Below are 22929 nucleotides of genomic sequence, written 5' to 3'. Positions count from 1 at the left end.
GCAGGGAGTTATTTTCATCTAGTGCTCTGTAGCTTTTCTACCACTGGGGTTCTTTTAAATGAAAGGGGTGCCTTCAGCTAAGAAATCGTGTAGGAGCTTTACTTCTTAATTATCTGCCAAGAGGGGGAAGGCGATGGGATTTTTTTTCTTTAATGTAAAAACCTTCATTTTAAAAAGTGCTTTTGTAACTCCTGTATCAACATTTTTTATTCATGCTTTGCAATGTTGTTTTCCAGAGGTTTATAAATGTTTATTTAACCTAGGTACTATGCAAAGTTCTGTTTATCCTCAGTTCAGAATGTGGGGTTTTATCCTTTATGTTCCAGAGGGTGGGTTGTACAGATCAATCTGTTCAGAGCTTGCTGACTACCATTTCTGCTGTAATGATTTTTTAAAGCATTTGACTTTTCTAGGTAGGTGTCAGGCCAGTGGTTGCCCTCCCTCCACACTGGAATCTCTTATAGAAACCCATTACTGCTTCCCAGGTGTGATCTTTCTGACATCCCAGCAGCGAGGGGGCTCTGCCCCATCATTAAAGTCCCCATAGCGCTTCCCTCCACCAGCTGCTCTGGCAATGCTCAGGTTCCTCCTGCAGGCAAGGAGATGTGACCGATTACGCCTACTCCTATTAATCAGGAAGATGCAGGCTTCTCTTCAAAGTAGTGGGGGAGGTTGCTCCTACTGATCATGTCAGTCACTGTTCTCTTCCAGCTGTGTGTTAACTCCATCTTCCTGTAGTGCATTTTACATCAGGGTTATGTCAGCAGACTACTTCCAGAGTAACCTGACCCTTGATGTCAAACTCAGTCAGAACCGAATCCAATGGAAACAATTTTTGGTGAAACTGATCCGTTGTGACCCCTCTCATAAGGCTGCCTGGGAACTGTATATGCTGACAGGAAGAATAAAGTGGAGACCTCGTGTGTTCTCAGACTCACAGGGTATAATCCTGCTCAGCACAGCAATGCATTTGTCAGGTTTTTGACGAGCATTTTACAGCCATCTGCCTGGCAGGTCCCCCCTGCCTACCTCTGTGCCTCTCCAATGCCTGCAGATACAAACATGTGAGTGCACCCTGCTCAGTAACAGATGTCTTTACAGCACAGATGCCGTTAGTCATTGCTTTTCTGTATGAATGTAGAAAGCATCCTTTGGTGGAAAACAGGTGGTAATTTTATTTAAATCCAACTGTGTTGCAGAGTAATAAAAGTAATGAGATGATAAAGCCTTGCCAGGTTTTCTGTTTCATTAAGCACCTAATCTTGAAACTGTTTTAATCAAGCTTCCTTATCAGAAGTTCTCATTTCTGTATTGCCAGCATACACCTGAAATTACCGCTTGGCCTCAGATTTAAAGGTGATGCTGTTTTGATTTGCACTGTTAAATAATTTCTATGTGACTATTAATTTTTTGTTTGGCTTTTTCTAAAGGTGGTGTTCATCCCTGGAGTGGCTGTGCATGAATGGTAACGTGCTTGCATTTTCTCTCATCAGAATAACGAAATGGTGGAGCTACAGAGGATACGAATGAAAGATGAAATTCGAGAGTACAAGTTTCGAGAGGCGAGACTCCTACAGGACTACACTGAGCTTGAAGAAGAGAACATCACTTTACAGAAACTGGTGTCCACTCTGAAACAGAATCAAGTAAGCATCGAAAGATTTAAGGCGCTGTGCAGAAAAATTACCCCTTTTTCTCCAGTTTCCATAATGTGATCCCACAGAGAACTTTGATAGAAGTTACTTTGTATGTTTTTTTCAGTTGGGTTTTTGCTAAACACTTATTCTGAAACAGCGTTGCTGGCCATTTTTGACGTATGTGGAGGCTCTTACCTCAGTTTTAGGAAAATCCTGGTGCAATATTTCACTGCAGAACTTTGTAATAGTGGAATAATTATTAAAATAGATAGAATTCCATCTTTTTCCTTCCTGCTTTTCCTCTCCTCCCTCCCTGCATGCGGAACTCAGTGCCCAGCAGCAGAGTTCAGCCCTCCATTTCCTCTTGGTTGGTTTCCTGCATGTCCTTTCCTCCTCTGAAGTGGAGAAAAGAGGAAATAATCTTCTCCCTGTTCTCCGTTTTTTTTCACTGCTCCTTGGGTTTCCTGCACTGGTATTGCTCTCTTCTCAGCCATGCCAACCTGCAAGTTTAGCAAGCTTCAAAAATAAGTGAAGGGACATCAGATGTTCCTAGTTAGTCTCTTGTTTTGCTCATTACAGCAATTTTCAGCTGATGGCAAACCAATGCACTGTAATTCTCACTGCAGTGCAGAATGCACCCTGTGTAACGACCATAAACAACAGCCCTGTTGCATCCAGACCTAAGCAATCTTGGGGTCTGTTCTTTCCCCCTTACAAAAGCACAGCTTCCTTTGCTGCTGGATATATATGCCGCTGAGGAAGCAGTCAAGAACACTGTTGTCCTTTAAATTGAACAGTAGCGATTTGTTCCCATGTCAGAAGAGTTAACTTGCCGTGACCAATATTCAAGTATCCAAGTTGGATGATGTAACATTTTCTGCCTTTCAGACACTGTCCAGACCAGTACAACATGGCACTCCATAACACCATTTACTTAACTGCTAGCAGATGGTAACAGCACTGCGTTGCAGCCCATGGTTTATGTCCTAACCTACTGCCTGGTTCAGTTAGGGCTTTTATCAAACAGCCAAGACCGTCACAGTCGCTAATGTCAGCCTGGTAACAGAGCTGCCTTATTCCTGCAGGAATGTGCAGTACTATTTCAGTGATCTTTTACTGCTATTTTACTGCTCTAGCACAAATGCAACTGAAACCTTTAAAACAATGGAGCCATGCCACAGGGAATACGCGGGCAATAGAAATAGGTACATTGTTTCCTTATTTATGCAGGTACCCAGACTTTGACACTCCTGAAACTAAATTTATAGCAGATCATCTTTGTGTCAGAGTTATTTACCAAGCCAGCAAATACCCCCTTTGAGGCACAGAATTTTTCCTCACCAACCTCATAGGAGGCGTTTTCACACTATCAGGAAATTAAAGACCCCGTTATGGACAGTCCTAGTTTCCCCCAGAAGAAAATACGTTTGCAGGTGTTTATCTTGCCCATAATATTTTATTCGTAATGAAGCTGGATGCCAGCAGTCTGTGGAGAAAAAAACCATGCCACATTTTGAATGGCTTTAAAGATCAGTTTTATATCACATATCCATGAGCTTGTGACTCCTAAAATAGCTTTGATCTACAAGATAAAATTTCAAGAGCATTTTATACTTTAATTCTTTCATTTACAAAACCATATGTTACAGTCTTAGTGCTAAACTGTCATTATCTGTGTTGGGTTATTTTGTAGCTTTTGTAAGCAAGAATCCATGGGGTGGTAACCATATAGATAATATAGACCTCTGTTTTTCACATGGATTTAAAATTTTAAATGGTTTCTTTTTCCATGTCCTTAAGTTATAAACATAGCTCTTGATGGATTTTAATAATTTTTCAGAGTGACCTCTTTTTCCAGTCAGAAAAGGTATCAAGTTTCTAAATGTAGACTTCAAAATATGGATTTTCCTTTTCTGTTGACATTTCCTGATATGGCTTTGGATATTTCTTTGTTGTTTGAAACGTTTCCATTCTCTGGGTTTGAAGATTAGTGCTTTGGTTTTTAAATTTGCCTTTCCAAAGGCGTATGAGTACAAAACTTATGACAGGTTGATAAATATTCCAGTAGGAATTGCTGATATTTCTATTTTCACCAGAACCTTATTATAGTTTGTTTAAATATATACGTCAAATAAAAAAATATTCTGCAGATAATAATGCATATTAATGCATTTGAATGAGAAAAGTCTTAACTGAAAAAAAGCTTTTTTATGGAAGCATGAAAATTCAGTATTTTCTTTCCCTCTTTCACCAAACTATTAAATTATTTCACCCAATATTGGGAATTTTTTGCATTTAGAAATAAAAAGGTAGATGAGTAACATGATTAGAATTAAATTAAAAATCAAAGCATGATCATTTTTACCAGGAGAGTTGGTCAAGCGTGGACAAGAACCTTTACAAACAAAGCTCTTCCTTTTCATTGCTGTGGGATTTTCCAACAGTGAAAAGGAAGATGAGAAGAGCCAGCAAGGGAAGGCGTTCTGCAGTGGGGATCGGCTGTGCCATCTAGATATTGCTGAGCAACTGGTTTTGAGCTATATTTGATAGATAATTTTTATTTTTTCACTCATGTTTTTGATTTTCATATCAATGAGAAATTGATAGATTTGAGCTGGATAGCCTAAACCTAGGCTTTGCTTCTTGTTAGGTGCCATAGAAAGGACTGAATAAATGTGGGAGCTGCCTTGTGAAGAAGAGAGCAGCAGCTTGTTTTTTTCTTTAGTCCACACTGCCAATAAATACCTTGATAAAATACTGCACCTAGGTGTGGTGTGGGGATCCTGCCCTCTGAGAAGGAGAAAGACCAGCAAGTCCCTCCAAGCCTGACAAGGCTGCACCAGGTCACTGGGGGAAGCACTTCGGGCAGCGCTGTCAGAGCAACAGGTTGCCAAGTGCTCCAAAATGGCACCCCCAACACACAGTTCAAGGATTGTGTGGCTGGATAAGCTGCTTAGTAAATTTGTGTGGTAGTTTAAAAATCTCTAACAATTTGGGGCATCTTAGAGTTTAAACTGATTGTATGAATAGTTTGCTGTTTAATTTTTAAAATCAAATGCTTCTTGAATAATGGAGAGGCTTGTATGATGCAGAGAAGAGAGTTGAGGCTCTTCTACAGTTTTTGTACTTGAACGTCTCTAAGACAGCAGATACTTTAGAGTATCCATGCCTGAGTGACTTTACATCTGGTAGGAATTTAGAGAAGAAGTCATCTTCATAATACTTGCAATTAATAAATCAGACTATATTAACCTGAGATCTCTACCTACCATGATATACCAACATTGCTTATGGCAATTCATAATAAATCCATGGTTACCAGGATATCTGCTACTAAAGACCCTTCTTTCCATGAAATACATTGTTTATTGTCATAAATTACTCAGAAGAAGGTGTTATATTTCTTGATTTTCACATGCTGAAAAAGTGAGCAGTGGAGTATTTAACGAACAGGTCTCCACTTGCTTTTTCTGTGCAGCCAGTTCTCTGCAGCTGTAGGCAATGTCTGGTATTTCAAACTGTATTTTCTGTAACACCTATTTCAATAAGGCTGATAAATGGCAGGTTTTCATGACTCAAGTTTTAGTATTATGAATGTTCTTTGTCTTGTCTAATTCAGGTTGAATATGAAGGCTTAAAGCATGAGATTAAACGATTTGAGGAGGAGACAGTGTTGCTTAATAGTCAGCTAGAAGATGCCATCCGGCTGAAGGAGATTGCTGAGCATCAGCTGGAGGAAGCTCTGGAAACTTTAAAAAATGAAAGAGAGCAAAAGAACAATCTGAGGAAGGAACTCTCCCAGTATATCAGCCTCAATGATAGTATGTATAATAACCATATTAATATATCAGTAGATGGATTGAAGTTTGCAGAGGACGGGGCCGAGCCCAACAATGACGACAAAATGAATGGACATATCCATGGGCCTCTCGTGAAACTCAACGGCGACTACCGAACTCCCACGAGTAGGAAAGGAGAATCTCTGCATCCCGTCTCTGACCTCTTCAGTGAGCTCAACATATCAGAAATACAGAAACTGAAGCAGCAACTCATGCAGGTAAGAGCTGAATTTAATGTCCTGAAGTGTTTAGATGCACATCCTATGTACCCTAGTGCCTGCTTCTGCAATGATTTCCCCCAGTGACTTTTTTGACCATGTATGTCCTGTTCTTAGACTTCTGCTTTGGTGTTTCTTCATATTAAGGTTTTGCTAGAAATATCCCTAGTAAATAGAGGATCTGTCTGCAAAAAGTCAGTGTGATCTGAGCAGATGTTTAGTGCGAAGAGGAGAAAGGGACGTAGTTGCTGTGGTTGCAGATGATTAGATTCTTTTTTTCCTGCTTTGATGATGGGGAATGTCCCTGAAATTGCAAGTGGAAAAAAGTATTCTTCAGTATGTCCAAAGCTACCTGGAAAAAAACCCACTAAAATACAGACAGACTTGATTATGCTCCCTTGCAAGTCAGAGGGAGTTTTTGCCATTAAACTCAGTTTGAACAAGATTTGGCATACCGTCAAGAGAGAACAAAAGAAGAGGAGTGCCCCTCTTAATAACTGTGCACTCGGGGAGCATGTGGTGTATGAGATGTCACAGAGTGCCCTTGTCCACCCTGGCAGCCCCAGCGGATGCACAGGCTGCAGGGGGTGCCTTGGGGACTATAGAGCGAGCATTTGTTCTCTGTTCATCCAAGCCCAGCACAGGCATAACCAGAATAGGAGCCTGGGATGCAAGCCAGATAAAAACTCAAGCTGCCAGCCCCGATGCTGACATCATCTTAGAAAGGGGTACAGTGCCACACAGAGAAAGGGTCCCACTGCCGGAGCTGTTGAGCATCTTCTGTGCCACAAGAACTTGAAAGGTTTTGGAAGCATCAAGGAAACATCCAGCATTTTCTAGCTGTGGGCTTCCAAAAAGTGCCTCTTCTAAAGAGGCTAAATGTAAATCCTTTACTGCTTAAAATATAAAGGGCAGTTTAGAAGTAAAGTAGAGCAAACCCAATTTTCAGTCTTTGCTAGAGACCAATAAATCCCTGCGTGGTCTGCCCTGTATTTGCTGAAGAGTTAATTGTTCTATTTATCTCAGTGCCAAACACACCGTGGGAAGTTTTGATCTGAGCTATGACATGGCAAACACTGACGACATCTAGTGCTTTGCACAAATAAATTTGATGCAAGATATACATAATTCAAGTGGAAAAGCTTGAAATTTGGAATTTTATTTTTGTGAAAAATTCTGTCAGAAACTTTTCCAGTATTAAAACATAAACAGTGTGAATAGTTTATATATATGTGTATATAAAAATATATATGTGTATGTACATATACACTTCTGTATATAATATATGGACATATATATTATATGCAGCTTTTGATTTCATCGAGAAATGCAATGTTAAAAAATAAAATACTGCTTCAGAAAAAAATGGTTTGAAATGTTCACATTTTAAAATACAACATAAGCATTTTCAAACATAGTTTACAATGAAGTTTATGCAGTGTAAATTTGGAGTAAAAGCTGTTTGGAAATGGAAAACAGCATTGTTGGGACATGTTTTGTCTTGATTTTATTCAATTAAATATTGAGCTTGATGGATCAGCAAACTTCTACTTGAAAGATACTGCAAATATTTTGATAATTTCTAACTTAAACTTATTTATTTTACACTTCTTAAACAAAGAGTCAGCCTTCTGACAGCCACTGGCCACAAACTGCCCATCACAGGACCCTAGAGGGATCCTAGATAATAAATATAACAATTTTTTGGTCACAACAGCTTTGCTGGGCCCCAGCAACCTCACACAAATAGCCACCACCATTGCTCAGCATTCTAATCATGTGAAAAGGTGTAAAAAGAAGGATTAGACCCAGATAGAAACCTGATTTCTTTAGATACTGAGAAGGCTTACTGCAAAATGCTGATGTGTACTTTTTTTTAAGTGATAGTCCTCTCTGTTGAGTTGCATCAGCTCATCTTGGGTGACGCAAATTAAATGTGAAAAATTCATCAAAAAATTTTCCTCATAGTAGATAGGAGATTTAATCGGGTTCAAGCTGACAACAGGTAATTCTTCAGCAAAACTGGATTTTTTTCTCCTCAGCAGTGTCTTTGCAATGTGTTGTTCGTTCAGCAACATCTCAATACTTGGTATGGGTTCCTCTTGTTTTCTCTGAAATGGCTGCTCTGTACAGTCTGCTGAAGGAACTGACCCTCTCTTGGGAAGCATTTTTATGTCTACAGAACAGCAGGCTCCTTTTCTGAGAAAAGTAAACTTCAGATTTGCCATGTTGTACACATGTAGCAAAATTTTTATTCAGCGATCTCAAAAAGAAGCCTTAACCAAGAAAGTTAGTATGACAGATATAGTTCTTTCTGCAGCTTCAAGATGCTACTGCATGATTTCCACTGGTCATTAGAAGAGATTTGATTGTTAGTGTTCCCTTTCCATCTTTTAAATTCATTAAGTAACAAATATCTTGCTGAAAATGCTTGTATTCTAAGATTTTCTTGGAAAAGCTCAAGGCTTTCTGCTCTGCTTTCATATTTGTTGTCCAGTGGGAAGAATTATCCATCTTATCTTTAAAGCTTAGGAATTCTTTCTTCCTTCCATGGTGGTGCCTTCCCTATTCCTGAGGCCAACATAATATTTGGAAAACTCAGGTTAAGAGACTCAACATTCTTGAACTGAGTTTTCCTGTTTGCTTGTTCCAGTCTCCACCAGGAATTGTTCACTAATATCTTGATGTTAATAATAAATAAAAAAAGGATAAATAACAATGGTAAAATTGGTGTGGTGGGTTGACTCTAGCTGGATGCCAGGTGCCCACCAAGCCATGCTATCACTGCCCTTCCTTAGCTGGACGAGGGAGGAAAAATACAATCAAAGGCTCGTGGGTCAAGATGAGGACAGGGAGGGATCACTCAGCAATTATGGTGACGGGTAAAACAGGCTTGACTTGGGGAAATTAACTTATTAACAATCAAATCACAGTAGGATAACGAGAAATAAAAACTAAATCTTAAAACACCCTCCCCCCACCCCTCCCTTCTTCCCAGGCTCAACTTCACTCCTGATTTTCACTACCTTCTCACCCTGGGCAGTGCAGGGGGACGAGGAATAGGCATTGTGGTCAGTTCATCACACGTTGTTTCTACCGCTCCTTCCTCCTCAGGAGGAAGACTCCTCACATTCTTCCCCTGCTCCAGCATGGGGTCCCTCCCACAGATACAGTCCTCTATGAACTCTCCAACATGACTCCTTCCCACGGGCTGGGAAGCTCTTCACAACCTGCTCCAGTGTGGGTCCCCTGTGGGGTCACAAGTCCTGCCAGCAAACTGCTCCAGCCTGGGCTCCTCTCTCTCCATGGGTCCACAGGTCCTGCCAGGAGCCTGTTCCAGCACAGGCTCTTCACAGGGTCACAGCCTTCTTTGGGCATCCACCTGCTCTGGTGTGGGGTCCTCCACGGGCTGCAGGTGGCTATCTGCTCCACCATTAATCTCCACGGGCCCTCGGGGGACAGCCTGCCTCACCATGGTCTTCACCACGGGCTGCAGGGGGATCTCTGCTTTGGTGCCTGAAGCACCTCCTCCCCCTCCTTCACTGACCTGGGTGTCTGCAAAGTTGTTACTCTCACATATTCCCACCACTCTTTCTGGCTGCAGTTGCTGTGGCACAGCAACTTTTCCCCCTTCCTTAATCTGTTATCCAGAGGCACTACCACTGTTGCTGATGGGCTCAGCCTCAGCCAGCAGTGGGTCCATCTTGGAGCCTGCTGGCATTGGCTCTGTCAGACATGGAGGAAGCTTCTGGCAGCTTCTCACAGAAGCCACCCCTGTATTTCCTCTTTTACCAAAGCCTCACCACACAAACCCAGTACATTTGGTTTCCATAATTGCAAACTGTAGAACAAACTGGGAAGAAAATCTCCTCAAACTGAAATCTTTGAAGGGAAGGATGCATCGTGAAATGGGTACAGCTACTTTTGAATTGCTTTTATTTTCATTAATGATGAAAAAGATCCTTACTGCAGCTACTAATTTTAATGTAAAAAAAAAACCCACCGACTGGATAAAAAGTAACTGCAATTCCCAAAAGTTTTCTGTGGATGGAAATAATAGTATTGTCTAGAACAAGAAATATAATTACTGTACTTGGAAAAGCAGAGTCATTAATATGCAGAAGGTGTGCTTGGGGCTGAGTTGGAGCTTTGGGGTTTTTTTCCTTGGAAGTAGGAGCATGTATTTATAACTTTAAACAGAAGCGGATTAGCTTAATCCATAATTACTGGACCAGAATAAGTAAAATTTAGTAGATCTACATATTTCATTTTACCTACTGTCCAATTTGGTATATGGGTTTTAAAAGTTGCATGTTTTCTCTGGAGACAACCCTTTCTATTTGAAAGAAGTATTTTCTTCCAGAACCCATTCATGTTCAGCAGAGAAATGGTCATAAAGATCTCAACTAGCTCTTTTATAGTTTTCCTTCATTATAGAATATGATGTCTGAGATCAGTAAGCTAGCAGGATCAATTTGGTCTGATTAATTTAAGCAGACACTGAAACACTGTGCTGCTTTAACACTGAGTTACTTTCTCAAAGGAAAGGCTCTCTGGCTGTAAGCTCTATATTTATTTTTACGCTAGTGCAATCTACAGTTAATTGCCTGCTTTTGTGTGAATATACCCACACTGAACCCATACACCTTAAAAAGCCACCTGCCTTTGGTGTGTAATGTATGGAACATTATTATCGATATGACTTTCTCACCATAGGGTGAGATGGTCCTTTAAATTAACCAAAACTCAGATTTTTCATGCATATGTGTGGCTCACCTTACCACCCTGAAGAAATAAATACCTTCATTATCTGATGAGAGTAATGCAATTAACACCTAAGCCTATGTAACACCTGCTATACCAGGTGATAATAACCAGAGTTCAGCTGAAAGTTTCTGGGGAGAGCACACCTGGGGCAGACTGCTTGATGGAAAAAACAGAGGAAAGCTAGTGAGGAGGATTTTGCTGGGCAGCTCTCTGAGGCTCCCCAGCATAGGTCTGACCAAGAAATCTGTGGAGAGCAGTCACCTTTTAATTAGATGCTCTTGGCAAAAGGGAAGGTTGCTCTGTTTCGGATTTTCTCGACACGAGTGGGCTGACGTGGGGGGGTGAGCAGCAATGAGCGTGGCAGGCAGACTGAGGCAACAACAGGGATGTTGTCTGAAAAGTGGATTCATCGCCCAGTGTGCAATGAGTCAATAATCACATGCTCAGGAGAGACGTCGCTTGTTTATTTCAGGGTTGTGCAAACCTGGGCACTCGGTGGTTTTCCACAAATCAAGCACGCCGAAGCTGGCTCCTTCATTGTATTTATACAATGAATTCCTACACATCCCACCTATCTAATACATTTTCATTCTAATCTACATAGGTTGTGTAATGACATTAAGTCACTCCTCTTGCTCCACTTCACGTGCTTTTGCGCATGTCTTCCTCTCTTTGGGAGTCCTTGGCCATCTCTGGTGGTCTTCATGGATGAAGCACCCTAACCCTTTTTATCCATATATAAGGTCATATGTCACCTAAGGACAACTCAAGGCTCTATTCTCTTGCCAGCTCTCCTTTATTTTCTTCCAAAAGGACCATTTGTCCTTGATTAAATGGGTAACACTGATGGCCAAGATATCCTGTCTTTAAGCTTAGGTTAAATATTAAAACATCAAATGCTACATAAGCAATGCTTGACCAAAAAGGGGTTTAGATTCAAGCTAATTAAACATAGACAATACCTCTTCTTTCCAAGGGGGGTTCTTCCCTTACAGGGAAGCAATATGAAATGGAGAAAGGTATCAATATACTTGTGGTACTCAGCTGTCCTCTGCTGCATTACAGCACAGACTATGTAGTCCCTAAAGTGGAGCGCCCTATATCTAAGGAGACACACTTTTCCTGGATCATAAAATAATGATGAGTTTTGGCCCTGTTTTTTTAATTCTTAAGCCATCAGTCACCTGTACACAAGAAAACTAGGCTGATTTTTTTAGATGTTTTTAACATGGCTTCTATTTTTATTCTTACAGTTTCTGCCTGCAATTGATTGCAGGTTCTAATAGAGGCCATGTTTTGAAAGCCTGTCTGTAAAATCAGGGGATCATCATGTGCTTTAATACTTCTGAGCAGCAGCCTTGTTATGAGAACACAGGAGTCTGAGGCAGTGCTTGGAACATTTTGTGAGATGGTATTAATACCCTCTCAGTCTCTAAAAGGCTCTTCTTTTCCTTCAGTAAGATTCATGGTGGCTGATTTGACTCTCTTCCAAATACTGCCTGGGGGGATGTTGATAGCAAAGGAAATACTTTTTAAAGAGTTTTTCCAAACTGACAGCTTTGAATTCGCAGAATTAGTAATTCAGGCACTCATAAAGGGAACGTGGAACATGCCATTTTCACTGCATGTGTAAACACAGGGCTGAGATACTGCAACAGTGGGAGAGAAGGAGCAGAAAACCTGGTAGGCTCAGGATCCTGTTGGGAAAGCCATGGAAGCAAGAAGGATCACATCTCCTTGTGCCATCATCTGCTTCCCAATTCACAACTTGGAACAGGACAAAGGCGTAGGAAAAAAGTTGGAGTGTTACACTTAAAATTTGAAATGGGCATCTCTCAGGGGTGTTATAATGAAAAGCAAATACCTGAGCAAATAAAACTTTATGTTTTTCTTGTTCCCTTGCTTTGAGATGCTGTGCATTAGAACTTCTAGAGTCCTCTTCCATGACCTCTTCTGGTGTTTAACTTCCACATTTCTCTGTGGATATTCAAAAAGGAACTTACTAGATCAGAACCAGTGGTTTGTTAGTTATACCACAAATCCTGATTTTTCTGCCTTGTCCTCAAAAGGATGGATTTTGCTTATAGTTAAGTGCTGGGGACGGGGAGTCCTGGGAGTTGCATGTGCTCAGCCTTCTGATCTGTGTTACATTCCCACAGAGCAGGTTATTTAATCTAATCTGTGAAGATGTACACAGCCATTTGTTTACTGTATTTGCATTCAGTAATCAAGCCTTAATGAAAGTTTACAACAGTCCAAGTATATAAATAAATATTGTGAAGGATTGGTAGAGCTATTAATGGGCAATTTCTCAAACTCTATTGAGAAATGCATATGTACCAGTGGAAAGGCTTATAGTTGACTGATAGTTGGCAGTGATGCAGTTCATGCCTATTAAAATTCAGGGAACATATGTCGTAATAAATACATTATCATCACTCTAGCTGACTGGGCACTAAGTAATTCTTCAGTGGGTAACGTGTAAAATCATGACCTAGTGATACTGCAAATTGTAACAGAGGCTGGGACTTCATAATCCTGTACAAGTTATACGTACCTCTCTCTGACTTCATTTTACGGTTTCAGGATATACAGCTAAAATCTCTTTGAAGCCTTCAATCTGTGTATGCAGAGTGGGGGAGTGGAAGAGGTTAATGTGGTTGCAGGGTTTGGTGTTCAGCATGGGTAGGAAGAGATCCTGGGTTTCTTACTTTGACTCTGTTGCAGGTGGAGAGAGAGAAGGCCATTCTCCTGGCCAACCTGCAGGAGTCTCAGACGCAGCTGGAGCACACCAAGGGAGCCCTGACCGAGCAACACGAGCGAGTCCACAGGCTCACAGAGCACGTCAACGCCATGAGGGGGCTGCAGAGCAACAAGGAGCTGAAAGCTGAGCTTGACTGTGAGAAGGGCCGAGACCCTGGCGAGGAAGCACATGACTATGAAGTGGACATCAATGGCTTGGAGATCCTAGAATGTAAATACAAAGTAGCTGTTACTGAGGTGATAGACCTTAAAGCAGAAATCAAAGCCTTAAAGGAGAAATATAATAAATACGTGGAAAACTACACTGAAGAGAAGGCCAAGTATGAGAGCAGAATCCAGACGTACGACGAACAGGTGACAAACCTGGAGAAGTCGACCAAGGAAAGCCAGGAAAAAATGGACCACATGGAAAAGGAGTTGCAAAGGATGACAAGCATAGCAAATGAAAACCATAATACCCTCAACACCGCCCAGGATGAGCTGGTGACTTTTAGTGAGGAGCTGGCTCAGCTCTACCATCATGTCTGCCTGTGCAACAATGAGACTCCAAACAGGGTCATGTTGGACTATTACAGGCAAAGCAGAGTCACCCGCAGCGGGAGCCTGAAAGGACCGGACGACCCTCGAGGCCTCCTTTCCCCGCGGCTCGCCAGAAGGGGGGTGGCGTCGCCTGTAGAAGCCAGGACCCCAACCGAGCAGGTGACGAAAGAGGCCATGGAGCCTGGCAAGGAACAGAGCCCAACGAAAACACCTACCATTTCTCCTGTCATCACAGCCCCTCCTTCCTCCCCTGTCTCTGATACCAGTGACATCCGCAAAGAGCCGATGAACATCTACAACCTCAATGCCATAATAAGGGACCAAATCAAGCATTTGCAGAAGGCTGTTGATCGGTCGCTGCAGCTGTCACGCCAGCGTGCTGCAGCTCGGGAGCTGGTGCCCATGATCGATAAAGACAAGGAAGCCTTAATGGAAGAGATACTGAAACTGAAATCACTCCTGAGTACAAAGCGGGAGCAAATCGCAACCCTGAGAGCAGTGCTGAAAGCCAACAAGCAGGTAAGATGCTAATAAACAGTCGGTCAGGAACATCTGTTATTTATACAGGTCACTTATAAGCTTTCCCAGGAGTATTTTGGAGAGAGATTTTACTCACAGGTTATTTAGCCTCTCACTCAATCATAGCAAGGGTAGACCTTTCTTCCCTTCCTCCCCACCTCGTCTTTAAGCTTTTTAGCTCTGCTTTTCTTCAGCACCCACCATTCACCAAGGGCACAGGCAGAAGAGCCTTTCCTGTGGAGCAAGAGAATAGCAGAGGGGCAGGGAGGGATCACCTACCACCCAGCCTGATGCACAGGCACGTTGCTAGTGTTATTGCAAAATGATAAGATTGCCAACATTGGAAAACAAAATGGAGTGTGTATAGAGAGGCTTTCAGGTGCATGCTGACCCCTTGCCAGGGCAGGTACTGCTGGAGCGGTGGGGAGGGCAAGCGTAGGGGAGACCACCCAGGCTAGCACGTCAGCAGCTGCAGGTGGCCTGGCTGGTGGGATGTAGTAGAACAGACGGTACAAGCAACCCATTGTGTCCTTGGCTCTTGGTAATATTCCACAGGCTGCAAAACTTGAATGCCCACCAGCACATTTAAGGGGATTAAAAATAAGTGCCGCAAAAGCTAAAGTGTGCCTCAGGAAAAGAATGGCAGGCATGAGTGTGACCAGTGGCTTTGGACCATACAGAAGCTGGGCGTTCTGTATGGGGGCCGCAAAGTCAGTGAAGGGTTTAGAGGAGAAACCGTACAAGGAGCAGCTAAGCTCACTTGGTTTGTTTAGCCTGGAGGAGACTGAGGGGAGACCTCATCACAGTCTACAGCTTCCTCAAAGGGCAGGAGGAGGGGCAGGCGCTGATCTCTCCTCTCTGGTGACCAATGATAGGACCTGAGGGACTGGCAGGAAGATGGGCGAGGGGGGGTTTAGGTTGGATTTTAGGAAAAGGTTCTTCACCCAGGGGGTGGTGGAGCACTGGAACAGGCTCCCCGGGGAGGCAGTCACAGCACCAAGCCTGACAAAATTCAAGAAGCGCTTGGACAACATCCTCAGAGATATGGTGTAAATTTGGGGTTGTCCTGTACAGGGGCAGGAGTTGGACCTGATGATCCTTTTGGGCCCCTTCCAACTCAGGACGTTCTATGATTTTATGATTTCTTTGATAAGACAGCAGGTGAAATGCTGAGTTATTTTCAGTACAGGTGGTTGGAATTTTTTAAAATTATTTTTATTTTTAGTCAGAAATAATGTCTCCTGACATTGTCACATTTTTAATAATTTTTAATTTTAATCCATTTTCTTTTTTAAAGACAAGGACAATATCACTATATGATAAAGCTGACTGAAACAGTAACAGCAGTTTTTTATTTTGAGAAGGATTTGTTGTAACTGTTTTAAGAGAATAAAAAAGAAAAAAATATTTTAATGATAATAAAAATTTCAAATTATTTTGAAAAGTATCACGGCTTAAAAAAATCATCAAACCACTTTATTTTTGATGTTTCACCAATGCAGATAAGCTGAGAATTACCACATTTTATATCAAATGCCAAAAGAGGACCTTGTATTGTAATGGTGTGTTTTTCAAGAGTACTGTCAATTTTTTTTTTGCATAGTACATCCTTCCAAGCCCTTTGTATCCATTAGATTGCAGGTCTCAAATCACTTAAAAAATTAGATTTAAGCATGCAAATAGTTTAATTTACTTTGGTGCATCTTCTTATGCCCAGAATTAAGTCTGAATGCAAGAGGCTGCAGTGGCAGAGTCTTTCCAGATTGCCTGGGACTCATCTAAAAGCAGGGCAGTGATCACCACATGGGGGCATGAATCGTGGTTAACAGCTTGGGATACTATTAGCTGATAACAGTGTTGGGATTTGGGTGTTAAAATTCCCAATAGTCAAGTAGTCTGAAGTTACAGTTTCAAGTTTAATTGATTGTTGGATCTGGAACTGCATTTCTAGAGTACTGGGGATTTTTAAATTGCAGCAATATTTCAATATACATTGAGTCTTTTACAGCATTTCCCCCCTCCAATACAACACATGTTAAATATTAATTCAAGTAATTAAATACCATCTCTGGCTAAGCAATAATTGCTCTGAGCAATTATATGTGGATTTTCCATGCAATTAAAATCTGATTAAGATGTAATAGAGGTATAAGGATTTAGATTCCAAATTAAACATTTTTTCCATTAGCATAGAGCTATCATTTATTTTTGAATACTACCAGAGAATCTAGCTCAGTCTTGCTCTTTTATTGCTGACAGAAATAAAGCATCATCCTAAAGCATGCTCACTGAAATGGGAAAGATAGATTTGCTGAGTAAGGAGGTGCTATTAATTAAACTTTTATTTATTGGATAGCAGCATAGATATTGGTAACTGTATGACTGGGTATAGTATCTTGCAATACTGTTCATGCAAACCAAATATTAATATCCTCAAACTTGCAAAGCTAAAAGACATAATAATATAAAAGGATAGGAGAAATTTAAAGTTACAGAGGGTGGGGTGAGTTTTATTATGCACTAGCAGTACTGCCAGCTTCAAGTGATGGGTGTTTCCTAGGGTCCAAAAGCACATCTCATATTCAAAAAAAACAGGAGTCAAGATTCATCCCCATGAGTTCTTCCCCTCCAAAATAAAAAGTTTTTAAGCAGTAATACGCTGGGGGTGTCCTTCCCTTATGGGTTTCAGTTTAGATGACCTTCAGAGGACATCTGGTTCAGTTTTTCGCCTGTGCCCCAGAACCACAAAAGCTAGCTAGAATTTTGATTTGTTAGAAACCTTCCTCACACCCTAATGAAGCTGAAATTAATATGAAATTATATCTTTTTGTCCCTTATGTAGTATGGCAAGACACTGCTGCTGCCCGAGGTAGCAGGGAGAGCTGCGGCAGCCCCTGTGAGAGGGAAGCGTGCAGCTGGTGGGGAGCCGGGGGCCCTGGCCCGTCCTCAGCCTCCAGAGGGGCCACATCGCAGCTCATCGTGCTTTGCAGCAATACTGTTACAAAACACCTATATTTTTTAGGACTCCAAAGAGAGACACTTTAGGTGAAGCTTTTTTGGTTGGAATAATATGAGTAAGCAGGATGAGCACAGCCAAATGCACTGTAAAAATGCCAAGAGCTGGCCTTCCTAGAGAATCTTGCCATTCAGATCCAAGGGGGGAAGACCAGTAGCAGGCCCCTGGGTCTGGTATTTCAGTCTGCATTTCGGTATTGAAGTCACACCCTCAACCAGGGAAGCACGGGTGCTATCTGGTGACTGCCAGAAGTATTGCAACATCAGATTAAAATGAGACTTGTACAGTTTTCCTGGCAATACGCTTCGTCGCAGTGCACTGACATCCTGTTATCCAGGTACACAAGGGCAAATGGTTCATCCGAAGAGAAAAAGAAGAGAGTTTCTGCCTCCCGACTTGAATTTTGTTCTCTTATCTTCACAATAACTTACCCGACTGCAGGAGAGCCCTGAAGGAGTCTGTTTCTGCCTCCTCCTGCTGCAGTGGGCCTGGCACTCCAGCAGTGCAGCTGCACCTTTTAAATCTTTAACAACATACAATAAATTTCTGTTTGAACCTGACAAGGTGTTGCCTAGTTTAATGCATTTGGCAATATCTGATGATATTTCATTTTCATCTAGCCATATTTTTTTAAACAATATTTTCAAATAAACATTAAGCATTAGGCTGGGCCGCAAACAATACACAAAATCCTATAACACAAAAAAGAGAGCAAGGTTTGCTCTAAGAAACTGCAAACCTAAGCCCAGGAAAATGGATTATTGAATCAATTGTTCAAGATAGCAAGGCACATATATCTTCCTAGCTTGCTTGCTTACCTGGCCTTGATTTATGTATCCATTTACTCATAGCCATAATTACTGTGTCAGCACCAGTTTTGTGGAGCAAACTCAAGTAGCATTAGCATTACCAAGTAGCATAAATTGTAAAGTAATACCAAATTAATTATATAATAACTTTTAGGACCAGTTCAATAATGGGTTTGATTTTGATTTCTAATAGCAATGAGAAAGCAAAGCTGCCTTTGAGGGGAATTTAATATCCTGAAATTCTGACTGAAAAATGATCGGTTGTTCTCATAGGTAAATAGTTTGATGGGAAGGAGTTGAGTCAGCAAGACCTTCGCATCTGTGTTGGCCATAACTATGGTGTCTCCAGCTCCCATAACTGAGGTACCCATAAAAGTCCTTCAGAAAAAATAACTGATAACCCCAGACATACAGTACCTTATCTATAAACAAATGCCTGGATGTAGACAGAATACAGTAGAATTTCTGCTGGGAAAGTGAGGCTGCATGGAAAGTACCAGTACCACGTTTGATTTTTGCACTAAGATCACAGGCTACTGTTCTGTTTTCTTGTGTGAAAAAATAAAGTACTTACCACTGTAGGGCTTAATATTATTTCAGCAACATTTTTTTTTTTTTTCACTTGGTTTCTTCTTGCACTGCTAATGTAAAGTGAATGGGAATAAAGTTGTCTTAAAATGCCTATATATACAGAAAATGAGGCTTGTTCACAGATTTCAGGATTAAGGTGGCAACCTTTAGGCAGCTGGATTTGAGCATCTCTTCTGTAAGGATAAGGGCACCGTTAGTTCTGGCAGTGCCTCAGGTGTGTGCCCACCTCAGCCTGTGCAGCTCCATGGCTGGGTTTTGGGGATGGGAGTGCTGAGCTCTGCGTGCCCCAGCTCTCTCTTCCTGGACAGTGTTTCACACCCCGCAGGAGTCCAGGTGTTGGAACTCTCTGCTCCTTCCCAGCTTTGCTGTCAGCTCCAGGTGATGTCCTCTGCACAGCAAATGCTATGTGCTCTGCAATCTGTTGATCCTGTGTCTCCAGGCAGCTCGCTGAGTGGCTGGGTAATGCATTCGCCCCGTTCCTCTGCATGACAGGTCCCCTGTCAGGAGTGTCATTAGCCCCTCTCCTGTCCTATTACATTATTTACTTCACTGAAGAGTAGTCACACATTTTTCTGTGTTTTCATCTTTTTCTTGTGCTCTCCATTTCCATGTGTGTTGCTCAGAGGTTCCATTTTTATGTGAAACAAAGTTTTCTCCACCACAGTTTTGTAGTTAACCACAGCTCTGGTTTCCCAAATGCTTTGGGAAGAGCTGTTAAAAACAAAGCCAGGTCCTGGGCATCTGCTTCCTTCTGGCATCCACTACTTGGGGATGCAGACTTTTATTTGTCCTGTCCTTCCTTTCAGAGCACTCTCTGAATACACCATTTGTCCCAGGTTTTTAAAATCTAGATTATCCTGCAGAACTGGTTTCAGGCACAACCACATGTATGTAGTTCAATGGGCAAGTTTTTGAGATTGACTCAGAGGGGGAACAAACACAAATCATATAGACTAGGGCTGCTGCTGAAGGAAGAGTTACAGGAAGCTATGGCTTCAGTTCATCTTGTCCCTGTTACTCTTGCACAGTCTAGCAGTGGAGCTAAGGTGACCAGACACATAAGTACCTCTGAAGGATGGAGTCCAAGCAGCCTTGTCCCCTCAGCCCTGCTCCCCACCACACATACTGGCTCCAGGGTGCTTCAGGCAAGTTTTCTGCCTCTTCAGGCTCTCCAAACTGGTTCACAGTAAGCCTAGAAGAAAATCACCCAATGTGCAAAGGGTAGGTGATGGGGAAAGGCTGGGTAATTGTTCTGGTGGCAGCTAGCCAATATGGATTGACTTGGCTGCATTGTAAAATGTCATCCTCAGAGCCGCGGAGTCTGACAGTGATCTGCTTCAGTCAGCATCCAGGTCCCAAACTGATGAGCTGTAGGTAACCTGAGCATCTGCACAGTTGGGCGCCCACCAGCTCTTACAAGGACCTGTTGAGCCTCGTGCTATAGCAATGCACTGCTGCTCTGCTGGCCCTGGCTGCCTGTCTGCAGGTTTCTCACAGAAGCTACCCTTGCTTGCTTCCCCCTTCTTTCTCTTGCCTATTAAAAACACGTTTTTGTTAGTTGTATTTGCTTCTCTATTAGACCACTTGTGCTCATCAGTTCTTCACTTAGGAGGCTTTCAGAAGACCCTCTATAGCCAGCAAAGGGGTGTTCAAAGCTTACCTGGTGCATGGAGAGCCACCAGGTGCTCGCTTCCAACAGGTTTTGCAATTTATGCTTCATTTTCTATGTGTTGTTTTATGGATAAAATAGGTTTGAAGCTTTGACACAGTCCTTCCTCTGTTACTTTATGCACCAACTAAATTCTCTAAGTTATTTTCCATCCTGTAGTGTTACGTGTCGATTTAACTTACTCTGACATCCAGACTAAAACATAAGCATCACAACGATCTGTCTGATCATTGTGCACAGTTTCAGTGATGTGTAAATTACTGGGTTTACATGGAATATGTAATCCCACTGCTGAAACAACAATTTTTTTAAAAAGTCTAGCAAAGTGGCACATATCTTTAGCTCATTTTCATTCCTAAACAAGGGAAAGTCTTTACATGGATTCTGAATTCGAAGACGAGTTATGATATGTTAAGGGAAATAGGGCTGTGTCTCTCTTACAAAGCAAAGACATCTGAATTGCTGCCTTAGGGGGAAAGCAGAAGTCAGTTTGAGCTAGAGAGTCTACCTGTGCTCTCATAAATCACCTCTGTCTCATTAGTGACCTGAAAATTCTTAAATAAATCTGATTTAATCGTATCTGTTAAATAGGAATTTATCCTCTGATGCATTATTTCCTAGATTTCCCTTTATTAAACATACTTAATCCTTCTTCTCCATGTTAATTTATGAGTGTACGTTTTGGCTCATGGCTGAAAACAGATAGAAAGCTGATGATTTCTGCTTTATCCTGCCAAGGCGTAGGATGTTGTCTACCATCCTACGTTACACCAAAGCATATGTCAGCAAGGTTGAGAAAAGCTGCATTTATTTGAATATAACCCTCACTGGTTGATTTTTAAACAGGTATTGCTGATGGTTTCATATTTGGTGTGGAAAAATCCACACCAAATAACAAGTAGTTACTAGTGATTTGTTAAATCTCTTCATGTAAACTAGTGTGAAAATAGAGAAAACATTATTGATGACTGTACAGTTGAAAAAAAAAAAAAGAATTATTTTAATGCTGCGATTTCTAACTGTGCTATTTCCCCAGACACAAACTATTAGAGTTGTATTTTAGTAGGAGATGGTAATATGTCCTTTTGTTAAGAGACATTGTTAGTGGGAAATGTACTGAGTTTCAGAAAAGTGAGTTTAAAATATGTTTCCAACCCTTTGGACATTACCATCTTTTGTCGTGTCTGTTTGCTGGTTGCTTAAAACTAATGCTCTTTTACATTTCTCTCCCCTGGTGATGGCTCAAGAACCCACAAGATCAACAGGGAAAATTGATTGCATATATGAAATGCTGCAACTTATTATAGAATCATAGAATTGTTAAGGTTGGAAAAGACCCTTAAGATCATCGAGTCCAACCGCTAACCTATCACTGCCAAGTCCACCACTAAACCATATCCTCAAGCACCACATCTGCCCTTCTTTTAAATACCTCCAGGGATGGAGACTCCACCACCTCCCTGGGCAGCCTGTTCCAATGCCTGACAACCCTTTCGGTGAAGAAGTTTTTCCTACTATCCAACCTAAACTTCCCCTGGTGCAGCTTGAGGCCATTTCCTCTCATCCTATCGCTTGTTACTAGGGAGAAGAGACCAACCCCCGCCTTGCTACAACCTCCTTTCAGGTAGTTTTAGAGAGCAATAAGGTCTCCCCTCAGCCTCCTCTTCTCCAGAAGAGGAGAATTTATGCACTAAATGAAGCGAAATAACAACCATAAGCACACACACACCCCCAGAGTAAATGTACAAGGAAACTTTTTTTTTTTATGTCATTCAATGGCAATAATTTTAAATGTCTCATAGCAGCAGTAGGTATAAAGAATCTATAAAGCTATGTATTTTGAACAACTTCAAAGTTATTCTAGACTTCATAGGTAAAACAGAAGATTCAATTCTTGCAGAAATAAGATATATGTAACTATTAAAAGCAGTAGGGCAATAAATTAATGTAATGGATGAAATTGAAAAAAGAAAGGAGCAAGCAGAAAAATTGAAGGAATAGGATGACTATAAACCCTTGCTTTCCTATTAAATGACAATTGTGGTTTACACTTTTTGTTCTTTTTTGTAGCGGTTAAAACTGCCAAAATAATGCTGTTTTGTACAACAGTAGTCATTGCCAGTGCTCAGACATAAAAGCAAGCTGTCAGGGCCTAGCACTCACCCTGCCCAAGGAAAGTCTCAGCTGGCAGGAATCATGAGGCAAAACACGATAGTTCCCACCTTGGCTACAGATGCTGAGTCTCATGTGCCATCCATCCTGTTTGTGATGTGGTCATGGGACCCACCTGATTGTTTATTGCAGCTCAAATGACATGGTAGGAGTAGTTATTATAGTTAAGCTGTAGTAACTTGCTTGCCTGAGCCCTCAATGTACAGCTGCACAGTTTTGCAGAGACATTTAAGGTATCGAGTTGTTCCCAGTGCATTGAAATTGGCTTTGTCTTTTCAACTGCTTTCTCCTTTTCCTGGTTTCATGGAGTACAACTTAAAAGAAGACATTAAAGGGTGCAGGGCAGTGAAGCTCAGGTCTAACTGCCTTTTACTGTATGAACGAAGAAG

At 41.6% G+C, this 22929-nt stretch overlaps 1 protein-coding gene across 4 annotated transcripts in view; it reads left to right on the top strand.

Moving 5' to 3' along the window:
• Nucleotides 1-22929, top strand: part of BICD1 (BICD cargo adaptor 1) — a 194288-nt gene that overhangs the window by 135771 nt on the left and 35588 nt on the right. For all 4 annotated transcript variants that reach the window (XM_064457805.1, XM_064457814.1, XM_064457791.1 and 1 more), the window contains exons 3-5: nt 1494-1646; nt 5257-5694; nt 13189-14283. In XM_064457805.1, the coding sequence (XP_064313875.1) occupies nt 1494-1646; nt 5257-5694; nt 13189-14283 (1686 nt within the window). The remainder of the gene's footprint in view (nt 1-1493; nt 1647-5256; nt 5695-13188; nt 14284-22929) is intronic.

The sequence above is a fragment of the Phalacrocorax carbo genome, chromosome 1 (assembly GCF_963921805.1).
Source record: "Phalacrocorax carbo chromosome 1, bPhaCar2.1, whole genome shotgun sequence".
Taxonomy (NCBI): Eukaryota; Metazoa; Chordata; class Aves; order Suliformes; family Phalacrocoracidae; genus Phalacrocorax; species Phalacrocorax carbo.
The sequence above is the reverse complement of the archived record's forward strand: the minus strand, read 5'-3'. Positions and strand labels throughout refer to the sequence as shown.